The sequence below is a fragment of the Podarcis liolepis genome, assembly GCF_965112155.1.
Source record: "Podarcis liolepis genome assembly, chromosome: 4".
Classification (NCBI taxonomy): domain Eukaryota; kingdom Metazoa; phylum Chordata; class Lepidosauria; order Squamata; family Lacertidae; genus Podarcis; species Podarcis liolepis.
This window is the reverse complement of record NC_139558.1, coordinates 27,474,151-27,486,473: the sequence shown is the minus strand read 5'-3', so window position 1 is coordinate 27,486,473 and position 12,323 is coordinate 27,474,151. Positions and strand designations below refer to the sequence as shown.

The 12,323-nt window shown below is 44.0% G+C and overlaps 1 protein-coding gene across 7 annotated transcripts in view; it reads right to left on the bottom strand.

The window, feature by feature from the left end:
* Window positions 1–9,668, bottom strand: part of ARHGEF7 (Rho guanine nucleotide exchange factor 7) — an 85,493-nt gene extending 75,825 nt beyond the window's left edge. For 3 of the 7 annotated variants that reach the window (XR_014525567.1, XM_083501158.1, XM_083501159.1), the window contains exon 1: window positions 8,990–9,668. Coding sequence is in view for 5 of the 7 variants with exons in the window: in XM_083501158.1 (XP_083357284.1) it covers window positions 8,990–9,154 (165 nt within the window). In the remaining 2 variants the exon portion in view is untranslated. The remainder of the gene's footprint in view (window positions 1–8,989) is intronic. The other 4 variants (XR_014525568.1, XM_083501161.1, XM_083501157.1 and 1 more) reach the window with 3 other exon arrangements.
* Window positions 9,669–12,323: the final 2,655 nt, after the last annotated feature.

Sequence of the window (12,323 nt, the reverse complement as noted above, 5' to 3'; positions counted from 1 at the left end):
CTCTGCTGCAGTGGCTCAGCTGGGCAGAGGTCAGGTGTGGGGCCCAGCCCCACATCACTGTCTGCCGCTGAGCAAGCTCAAACCTTGGTGAGACTGAGAGATGGCGACTTGCGTAAGGCCACCCACCAAACTTCACAACTGTCTGGAGAGCTGAACCTGAGTTTTCCGTGTCTTAAACCCAATCCAGGCTTGAGCAACGTGCCACACACTAACGTAAGTGCAGCCCACTGGCCGTGGCACCCCATCACGTGATGGGTTAACCCCTTTTTTGCCATTACCTGGGTCTAACATAAAAAGGGAATGTCGGTGAGCCTCTTGCAATACATTGCTCGTGGGCTTGGTGAGTCACGAGTTGCACAGATTTGCTGTAGCCTCCTACACTGGCTGAGACTCCAGATATAGTGCTGTGCCAACACAAGAGATTCCCAAGCGGTCTACAGTAGAAGTCAATTAGCACATGGAATCTGGAGTCATCAGCTCTGTAGTGGAGCTCTAGACCTTCAGGAGCAAATGTCAGTTCCCCACTCCCTGAGCCACCAGGACAGCTGGTGTCAAAATTAATTTGATGCACATTCAGGGAATGTTTGCACAGCCAGTTTTCAGAGAATTAACATTCTAAACGAATAGTTAATGTGCAGTGTTATTCCTCAAACAGACCAAACACAGCTGTCCTGTACAGATTATTTCTGTCAGGGGCATATATAAATCTCCACAGGAGGCTGCACATAGTGAGTATTGTCAGGGAAGGAGACCATATGCGTGTAAATATGCAGGCCATGCCTCAGGCCCCAATGTAAAGACCTAAAATGCTTCTGAAAAACTGTCACTATTTCACACTGGTGTCTTTAGGATTGCCAGGGAAGGAAAAGAGCTGCAGCTTACACCATGAAGCCCTCTGCTTGCGATGCCTTGGTGCTTAGCTCAGCAGTTCAAGGCAACCTGGTCCCATAGTCTGTGCCTCATTATCAGTTCTCAATTATCTCCTCAGAAAAAAGCATTCATATTTCTTAACACACTGGTCCCCCACTCCTCCCTTCCCCCAAAGTACTTTCGTCTAATTCTTGTCCTATTTATGGTTCCTCTCCAAAATCTATAAAACACCAGGTTCCATCTCCATAGCTGAAAAGGCAAGCACATGAGATGTCCTCACATCCAGAGCCAGTTTATGTAAGCGATGAAGTAGTGGCAGTGGCAGTGATGAGGTCTGCAACAGCTTGAATGCTCTCCCATGAGAGAGGACAACTTTGGATGGTGACAGCCTGAAGACACATTAAACCACAACCTACTGTGGCTAAATACGTCTGGGTCTCATCCATGCCTAGATGAGAGAACCTTCTATGCCACCTTGCAGTTTATGATGGAAGAAATATGGGGTATAAATGTAAGGGGGAAATTAAAAGTAAAAATGCACAATTTGTTTGTTTTAAAACTTATATTCCACCTTTTGCCTTTATACGGCTTGCATAAAAAAAAACACAGTTCAAATGCAAATCAAATCTCCTCAAAAATAAATAAATGTGCCTCCAGATTGTGACTGCTTTATGAGTGAGATTCAAGTGCATATCAGAATTTTAAGTTTTACATAGTTAAGAGTGGGATATACGGCTCTGTTGCCCCAGCACAAGAAACATACATTTTTATATGCCTTTCCGTAGTTTGGAAAGTGATAGGGAAATGAAAAGTGATAGGGATGAAAAATAAAGACTAATAGAAATAGATATCAACATCCCACAAGCAAACCAAGACGAATGCTCCTTGTTGTATAGCGGCCCTACAAACAAATAATGAATGCTCAATAAAGACTGGATATAATCTAACCTCCATGTAAGCTTTGTGCAAGCAAAACTGGATTAATGCTCAATAAACAGGTTGTTGGGGAGATGGGACCCTAGTGCACAATAAAATATCTGGAGTGCAAGGTATCTGTAAGCTCTTGCACCTCCTGGTAGTTCATCATAACCTACAACTGGATCATGCCCGGACCTACACCACTGGCATTTTCTTTTTGGGCAAGTTTTTAAGAGGAGAGGAGAAAGAGAAGAGGAGAGAAGGAGAGGCGAGAGGACAAAGACAAACACATAGGTTGAAAAAGGATGATCCTCCATGTGAAAACTGAAACAGTGATGTTCTAAAACTGATATGCACAAGCAAGAGTTCAATGCCTCTCTTCCTATAACATGTGCGGACCCTTATCACATGCCCTGCTTCTCATGCCCTGCTTCTCAGCAACAACTGAAGTGTGTGTAGGGGACAGTTAAGAAAATGCATAATATGGTATCACAGCATGTGGATGGCACATTATGTCAACGGTAACATAAACAGAGAGTTGTGGTCGATAATTAAAGTGTGAGCCTTACATGCCATGTTCTGCACATGCAATGCAAGATCCTCCTTGTCGGACCATGCCTATGAGCTGTTGTTGTTTTTTAATAGTGTGGTGGTGAAATAAAACTAAGTAGTTACTAGTCATGATAGTTATGCACTACCCATAGTATCAGAGGCTATATGCCTCTGAATACTAGTTGCTCCAGATCACACGTGCAGAGAGTATCACTCTGTTCATGAGCTTCTCACATCTGGTGGGCCAATATGAGAAGGAAATGCAGGAATAGATGGCTCCTCTGGTTTTGACCCTGCACAAGGTCTTCTTACGTTCTCAGTATAAATGTAAGCAGTCATTCCCAGAGCGATCCTAAGAATTGTGCACTCAGAAGTAATTCTTGCCTTTGGCTGCAAACTAGGTACCTTGGGAGGAAGCCCCATTATGCCCAATGAGTCTTACTTTTGAGTTAACATCACGGGACTGTGATGTTACCCCCCCCCCATTCCAAATAAATGTCTTCTCCAATATAAACCCACATAAAACACGTAAAAAATTAACATACGGAAAATGTTGCATGTTGTTCATATTAAATGTTACTTTTTTCTGTATACTTCACATGAAAGCACTATTTCTCATCGGGTTCTAATTACTACCTCCATTAGTGCTGAAACATTCCTGTGTAAGGCTAGCTTGCTGGGTATTTACTTCATGGTAATTAATGAGCTGGTCAGCTGTCAGCAAAAGGGGCTTCCAGATGGAAGTTTATTATGGAATCACAGCTGCTCATGTGTGCAAGTTTCTTTCTTTCTTTTTTTATAACAATCTTTTATTCTTTTTTCCATACAGTTACATTTGTTACTCAACAATTATATTCCAATTCAACAAAACTAGTGACTTCCTGCTCACACCCAACATCAATGTTTATAACCCAAAACTCATACAACTGTGTTTTAAGGTTCCCTCTTATTTAAATTCATCCTCTCTCTAACTTGTTTCTTCATATATTCTGCAGTTTTCTTACACTTCAAACCCCACTGTGGTCTTCGCATATGGGAAATAACTTTTTTATATATAAACTAGAAAGGGTTTCCAGTCTTCTTTAAAAGATTCTCAATTTGTGTCTTTCATCAGTGCCGTCAGTTTTGCCATCTCTGCATATTCCGATATTTTCATCAACCATTCTTGTGTGCGCAAGTCTCTTTCCATCATCCATATCACATGAAAATGCCAGTTTGTACTCTTTCCATCCATTTAAATCCAAATTTGCTCTTATTGCAGAAATTCTGTTAAGTAAAAATAACGTGTTATGCATCTGCAGTCACAGCTTGTGTGGAAGCTCATTAGCAACTGTTTTGGGGTGGGTTCTGTGGGGGGGGGAGACATTTCAGCAAGGTCTCTATCACCTAATTCTATCACTCCTAATTCTATTCACTCCTTACTTGAGCACAACCTAGCCTTTTTGTTTTTGGTGGTCCAAATGATAAAAGAATGGCTACTTTCACCAGTTGCCACGCACGCTGGGCATAGTGGAATTTCAGCAACCCAGTTTGGATGGTACTTGCTATTTTGACGTCAAAGACTCAGGTCTCTTTCTATGCCAGGTTCTCTGCACTGTGCATACAGATACACACCTAGAAGAGCCATCTCAGTGAAAGCTGCTTTTCAATGGTGCGGCATCACTCATCATATTGCAAAGGATAATAATGCAACTTTCTGTTACGTGTCAATGTGCTAGCAGAAATCATACATCCAAAAAATGCGGACCTTGTCAAGGTACCTGAATGTGTAAATTACATCTAAATTTGTTTATTGTAGCATGAGCTTTCATAGGCAGTATCAGGTAGTGAATAAATGTTAGAAAGCCTGAGAAAAACCATAGTTTACCATTTCATTCAAACCAGGAAACCATGGGTTGGTCTACATTACCATCTCAGAGCACAGTAAAGTTGTTTTTTTCTCAGTGCATTTCACAGCTCTTTCCCCGCTAGCTGTTCATTTCTGCACAGCTTCAATTAATTTGAGTGTGTAAAAACGTCAGGGGCTGTTGATGACAGGGATGTCTTACCCTATGCAAAGGTGTTCATACCTTGGATAGAGACAAATTAAGGTCCACTTAAGGACTCCAGTTGGTGTGAAGTGACACCACTGGTTGGAGAAACAACACATCAAACATTGGTATATCACAGCAAAGTACAGGATACATATGCATTTTGGATAATGTTGTGTGGAAGGGATTAAAAACCCAACACTGAAACGCAGTGAGTACACAGTAAATGGGAGTATAAATGCAACATATGGTTCCCAAGTTTATAACAAGCCAGAGCATTCAACCACGATCTGAAGCCAGCTTAACATCATGACTTGCTGGTAACTCTAGCCTCCCAGTTTGGATGAAATGGTAAACTATGGTTAATTCCCTTCCTGGTTCAATTATGGATCAATCAAGGGGGTTGTGTGTGCGCAAGCAAAACACTCATTCATTTCTCAGCTTATTAGGCTGGGAGTGGATTGTCCAAATGCAACCAATGTTAAGTCAGCTTTTCGGTGTCATGCAGATTGTTTACAAAAAGAACTATAAACCCACAACAACAAAGCCCACTCCAAACCCTCTGGCTGCCATCCTGAGAAAAGTTGTTGTGCTTAGGCTTGTTGACTAGCAAAGGCAAAAGAGCCAGCTGAGCAGCCCTCTTTGCTGACTTAAATCCCGCAAGCAGCTTGTATCTCCTTCTAGTTTGATCTCCATCCCTGGTGAGCCATCTTTGTTCTGGCCACAATTGGAAAGATAAGTTTTCCTGATTTGGAAAGGTTTCCTACCATATACATTCAAGCAGTAGAGGGGATGCGGCGGCAGTGATTTAGAGGTCTAGGCGCCATACTCAAACAAACTTCTATGAGGGTTTACACTGGCAGTTCAGCCTTAAGCCATGTTTCTCAAAGCACAAGGCAGTACGATGCTCTCTGGGAATTGCACGATTCTCCATTGCCTCCAATCAAACCAACGGTTGCTTGAGCTCCCACCATCAATTCCCTATCCAGTAGGGTCCACACCGCACATTTTCCATTCACACTGTTTCAGGGCAGCAGCAGATAGTAGCTAACATCCAATTTATCTGGTTTCTAGCACCTCCCTGCAACTCCCAATTCCTTCTCTCCCCCTGCCCTCCGGCCACACACACACACACACACACACATACAGTCTAAGCTTTCTTCTCGTGTGCCACTGCTTGCCCTCCAAAATCCTCCCACATGCCAAAACACCAGCTATCTTGCCAACCCAAACAGCCCTGTCATCTAAGATGCACTCTCCCCAGGATGTCCCCACGACCCCTTCCACACTCCCTTCTCCCTTGCCTGCCTATGCAAGCAAACAGCACATTCCACACTCTGCCCCACCCTGCCCCAAGGACTCATCTACGCATCCCTTAGCCCTGCAAATTTAAAAGGAATGGTGGTGCTGGGGTTAAACCAGGGCTGCACTACCACGGTTGGCTTTTGAATCCATGAACACACAGAGGACGTTGCCTCTTGGTGCAGAGTTATCCTGTAATTCCTTGAGAGGCCCTGTTGTTTGATGTGTTTTCTGTCAACCCGAAAGGAAAACTTAAGCCTCTGAAATATCCTCAGAGTTGAGTGTGGATTTCATGCTCTTTATTCAGCTCATAGTAGTGGGGAATGAAAGCTCCCCCAAAATATCTGCTTTATATACATTATTTACACAAAGGGCCGCATGTGATTGGCTAATTCCGGGATTCTCTCATGGGCCAATCAGGTTGCGGATTCACTTCCACCTGGAGCTGGATTGGGTGGCTCCTGCGGACCAATCATACTGCTGCATTGTTCTAGGACGAATCAGACTGCTGCATTCTGAATCCTATTGTTCTAGGACCAATCAGACTGCTGCCTTTTGGATCCTATTCAACTCCGTACATAACAGCCTCATTCACCTTGCTGTTAAGATGAGGTGTGTATGCGTAACTGCCACTGTACATGCGCAGACGGCAGCTTCCTGAATAGGTTGCAAGGCTAGAGAAATCAAACAGGTTCACGCGCATCAGGTGAAGACACCCCTGTCTCCGCCCCAATGTTCGCAGCACTGTGCAATTTGCAGCAATGTGCAAATGCAACTTGATACGCAGCATGGAGAAAACGACATTGCTGTGTTTTAAGCCTAGAAGTGGGTGAAAGGGAGACTGGAATCTGCTGGTAGATCTCTGGGTAATTTGAAGCAGATGAGCAAGGAAAGCTGGCTTCCTTAAAAAATAAAAAAAAAAACAGGACAACCACAAAAGTACTTGTCACCCCCAAATTATACTGCTAAGACTGCTCAGGGAGAAGAGGCAATGAGGAGTGGGTTTTTTGTGTGTGGAAGGGCAGTTCCAGTACTCAGCCATTTTGGGGGGTCAGAATTATTTCATTCTAAGTATATGTCTTTTGCACCTGGGCTCCACTTGATGGATCTTGAAAGGTTCTAATACACCCCCCTCCAAAAAAAAAAAAAATCAAAGGTGATTCTGCCAACCTGGTCTAAGTCACACTGCCCACCAGACAAGATTTGCTTAAAGCTATAGTTTTGGATTACCCAGTAGCAAGCCCTGTGCTGCCAATTTATCCAAGGTTAGAAAAAAGGAAGGTGGGAATTCAAATTCCACATGCTCTGCAAATGCAGCTGGGAGTTGCAGCTCCAACGCTAACAACCACTACACCCTCTAGAGGCCACCACTGTACAAATAATATTCTGAATCCACAAACCTATGTAGAATAGTGCCGAAACTTATGGCAAAAATGCTACAGCCAGAGCAATATTGTTTTTCTTGTTGCGTTCATGCAGGTTCGTGCATTATGATGATGCATCTGTAACCAGCGACAAAGCTGAACTTTCCCTTTCTCCCTCTACCCGCACATAAACTAGACAACTAGTATGAACGCGAAAGTTAGCCAATATGTAGGTCAAAGTTCACATTAATTTACAAGGGTGGAGTGGGATCAGCAAACAGGCACCGATTTTCCCAAGTTTGGAAAAGTCTACAGTCAAAACTATACCCAGAGATAAGAAAATACAATAAGCCAATCTGAATACATTGTTTATAGACCTTGAAATAAAGCAGCTGGCCTTTTTTTGCCTGCAAAATACACCGGGGGTAGGGGGGGGGGCTTTCTCTGGCTTTGAATCAATGTTTGAAAAAGACAAGTACCATATTCAATTTTTTTTAACACACAACAGAAAATTTTAAGGTGCTTTGTTTTCAGCTAAAATGCTGCTTCATCTACCGAGGGTCAAGCTGTAAGACACTAAAGACTTCAAAATAACACTTACAATAAATCACCAGCGCTCCTTCGAAAACTAGGTCAGCGTACTGCAATGTGAGCAAGCAGAGCTATCTCTTAGTATAAGGGGTATTTTTAAGTAATAGCAACAGTAGTGCTATAGTAGTTTGAATTATGTGATCTGCACCTCACCCATGCTAGAACTGTAAGTCTAAGTGCAGGACTTCATGCAAGATTGTCTATCTTTCTAGCTCTCTAATCAGTCATATTTTGTGAAATTTGTATGTTCCATTGCAAGCCTGTAGCCTGAGAGTATGTCCTTTCTGTCACACCCATTCTCCCGTCCAACAGGCCCAAAATGGGCCTTTGGATCTGTGAAGGCCTCAGCAGATCCTTAGCATCCATGCAAAATTATAAACTGCACCAATCCATAAATTCTAGAACGGATTGTTAATTTCAGCTGGAACCTTCTGTCTGCATGCCTATCAGACCACAGCTGTAATATTACTTCTCAGTAAGAACAATGAATAACAGTGCTTGTGCAAAAAAGGAGAGGCACGCTTTTAGTTTAGATTGCTAATGTCTTAAATAAAAGAAGGAAAACTAATTTTCTCTTATACATTATATGATTTTTTGGAAAACGTTTTATTCTTCCCATGCTAAATCACTGTGGGTCTTGTAGGGCGATTACAAACGTTTTACTCTTAATTTTCGTTCAGGCTAGATCTGCAAACGTTCGACGATTCCTGCCCCTTTAAGAGAAAATCGAAAAGTACAGCAGCTTAGCCCTGCTCCAAACTCTGCTCCTATATTTACCCCACTCCCCACCCATTTCCCACCCCCTTCCTCTTTGACAATGGCGCCTTTCGCTTGGGATGTCCGCGCCGTCGGCTGAAGGAAGGCAACTGCATTCCCCAGGAAAAGGCCGCACGTTTCCTGCGTTTGCGAGGGTGGGGAGACTCCTTGGACAAAGGAAAAGCGCTTAGATGCGATCGGCTCACTTCCTTGCATGTCCAGATCGACTGGGATGGAAGGAGCCTCTTCGGGTTGCGCCCATGCGCGCTGTGCGCGCCTCTTTTATCTGGCAAGGGCGGCGGAGCCTCTGGCTACCTGGGTGACTGTTGCGCCCTGTGCCAAAGAGGATCGGAAAAGCAGCCGGGGCCGCTGCATTATTCAGCACCCAGCCCGGGCATTTTTATTTGTCTGCTGCACTCGTGGGTTATCAGATCCGAGGGCAGCATGGTGTGCTGCATGCGCTGTGCGAGCACTCTGGTGGTGAAACCCAAGTATAAAATCCGCTTGCCTTACCCGTGTGATGGTGGGGGGGGGGGAGGGAAGGAGGGCGGTGGAGGGAGAAGAGGAGGCTTAAAGGGGAAATATAGGGACATAAATGCCACTTACTTTATCGATGGTCCCCGGCAGCAGGCGATCCAGCAGCCTGCACAGCACCACCCCGTCTTTCAGGGACGCCTGCAAAAATCCCTCCGGATCCGAGATGCTCTTTTTGGGCGATTCCAGCACCCCCAGAGTAATCAGCCATGTAACGGTTTGCTCAGCTGAATTCATGGCTGCTGCTCTTGCCAAGAGGCGGTTTTTAATCCCAGCGAAGAGCCAGCGCGAGAAAGCAATTGCGACGAAGGAGGATCTGATGGATTTTTTTGTGTGAAAATATCAGTGATCTCCTCCTCCCTTAATTTTCCCCCAACCACCCCACCCTCCCCCTTCTTCCCCTCTTTATTTTTGCTTGTGGTTTCACATGGAGGCTGCCGAGTCTGGAATCGCTGCTTCTGCCGCCGCCACTGCTCCCCCCTCCTCCTTCCCCATGTAGTTGCAGATGATGACGATTCGCTTTACGAAATCCAGTAGGTCCAGTTTCTCCCTCCCGTGCGTTTTGGCAGATTGTCAAATGCCTTTTCATTATATACACATGAACCTGCAGTGTCTCCTCCTTTTTCCTCTCTGCCTCCCCCCCTCCCTCCTTCGCCTGCTGCCTCTCCATGACATCATTGAAGCGGGAGGAGGGGGAGAAGAAGAGACGGGCCCCCTCTCGGCAAACAGACCTTGCACAAATTCAGCACCCCGCCGCGCCTGGGCGTTTTGCATGAAAGGCACATGGGTGGCGCGCGCGCACACATACACGCGCTCCGCTTCCCGTTACAAATTCTTTAGGCAAACCGCTTGCAGATTTTTTTTTTTTTTTTTTTTTTTTTTTAGACGGCGCTCCAAAGCCTGTCCCTGTTGCAAATGCAGACGTTCGATCCAGCGTGAAACCTGCACGGATACGAAAAGCATTTGCACGCGAATGCTCTGGGACATGCGATCCCCCTCTTTTGGCTTTTGTGCCCCTATGCGTACCACGCACACAATAGACGTAGATAAAATTGGAAGCGTACATAATAATTCTGAAGAGCAATATCTGGATCATAATTCTAAACTCCCTGTGAGAAATACCGTCTCCTGTATGCGAAGGGCTGTGGTTTTTTTTTTTTTTTTTAAATCCAGTTGAAAATCCTATGCATGCCTACTCAGAAGTAAGGGCTGCTTAGTTGAATGGGACTTACTCCCAGGAAAGTGGCTATTACCAGGGTTCCTCCTTTAAATGTGTAGTCAAAAACGGTTGCAACAGGATCTCTCAGATTAGGCTTTAAAAACTGAATCACTTGACAAAGAAGGAGACAAGCCAGCAACCAGGAGAGGAGAAGATGCTACTGCAGCTGCCGAGCCTTCTTTTACGCGCGCGCTACAAATGCGTGCCAAGGTGCGCAACGACAGGGAGGGCAGGTGAGGAGACCTAAGCCGGGCAGCTTCCGGGCTGGGTTAGGGGGGAGATGCCGTTCTGACACTGATGGAGGGGCGGGGCTTTGCACTTCTCCAGGAACAGCTTCGGATGTCTGTAAAATACCGAATTAGAAGAGCAACGCGCTGCCCTTTCGGGCGTTTGAATGAAGAGTCGCAGCGTTGCGCGCCCCCCGGCGGAGGGTCGGTTTGTTCACACCAAAGGATGAGATCATCAAATCAAAATAGCAGGACTACGTTAACGGTTTTATGGTGCAATGAATTAAAAGGGAGGGATTTTTTCTTTTCTTGGTGACAAGGGAATGCAGACTCTTAACAGCCAAAAGGAATATTTATCTGGGTCACAGATCTAGGAATAGAAGTTATTGAAAATAGGATGTGATGGCTCAAAAGAAAGCGGGAGAGACTAAAAAATCCTCATTGTATATTTTTAATATGGATCACAGATTCTGAAATCTGCCACAAATAATCTCTCTCACCTAACAGCATTTGGATCATATTGTTCAATGCTAAAAAATACATTAGAAAAGCAAATGGCTGGTTAAAATTAATAAAAATGTGGACATTTCCCTTTATTCAAATGAGGCACTCCTTTTATATGTGTGGTGGAGTTCAGGGGGGAAACCCTTCTAGTAAAGACCTTGATTAGCTATTTTGAAATCAGAATATGTTTTTTCTTTGCATTTAGCTGCTGTGGCAATGTAACCCAAGATGACCGCATTTCTATTTGCTTCACCTGCTGATTAGTCATAGCTGTTGGATAAATTAGATTGTACCATACACTTTTCACAAGTTCTTTTGTATGCTGTTATGAGAAGCTATATTCTTTCTTTCCCCACCACCCTTTTTCTGTTGCATTTTGGCATTCTGCCAGCAATGCTTTTAGCAAGACACAAGTTTGGCAAGAAGTGGGGGAAATGTGAAGCCATGGCAACCCAGGACCCTTCGCCTATCTTTGTGCCAGATGTGGGGAACCACTGACTCCAGATGTTGCTGGACTACAACTCCCATCAGCCCCTGAAAGCATGGTCAATGGCCAGGGATGAAGGGAAGACCAAAGATTGCCAAACCTGCTTAATACCAAAAGGTTGTTAAAAGGTGACAAGGTTCCCCCTCCACAATTAAAAACTGGTGTATCTAATACTGAAATCTTTAATAAAGGCACTCTTCTCCTTCAACTGTTCATTCAAGATGTCCACTGCAACAAATTACGTTACTTTAAGAACTGGTGCCTGAGCTTGTTTTTTCCCTCGTGTCATGTCTTTCAGACATGGATGGTATTGTTATTTTTTGTGTGTGCGTACTCTGATTTTTATGTGTACCTGTCAAATGGTTTTAATAGGCACATAAAAACATGGCATATAACATGATCCTGAGAGAGAATGTGAAAAAGTAGAGAGATGCATATGATAAGGAGTAAGAGATAATTGTTTTATGTAGGGTTTGTTAATCTTTTTTAAAAGAAGCAGGGAATTGGCTTTGTGCATTTTTCCCCGTGTTCATATTTTTATATAATGTGCAATGCTATGTTGCTGGAAATTGCCTTGGATGAAGTGGCACATATTCTGTTACAGCATAGTTGCGCAAATTTTAACTATGTGAACTACTTGTGGCCCATAACCACTGAGGCATTGATATAATAGATTCTGTCTATATCTTCTGTTCCTTTGCTGACACCGTTTGACTTTGAAATGCTGGTTAATCTTTGGAAATAGGGATTACCAGCCTACTGAAGTTAAATTAGTTGTGCTGTTGCCTGAAATAAGTCTGCTGTAGTGCCAAATGTTGGCATCATTATTATCATTATCTATAAAGCACATAGAATTTACTAAGTGCTATATAAAGATGGGGGGAGAGAGAATCCCTGCCTGCAGGTTTACAAATGCAGTAGACACAATGCAACAAGAACAACAAGGGTGGGAAGAGAAGAGGAAAATAA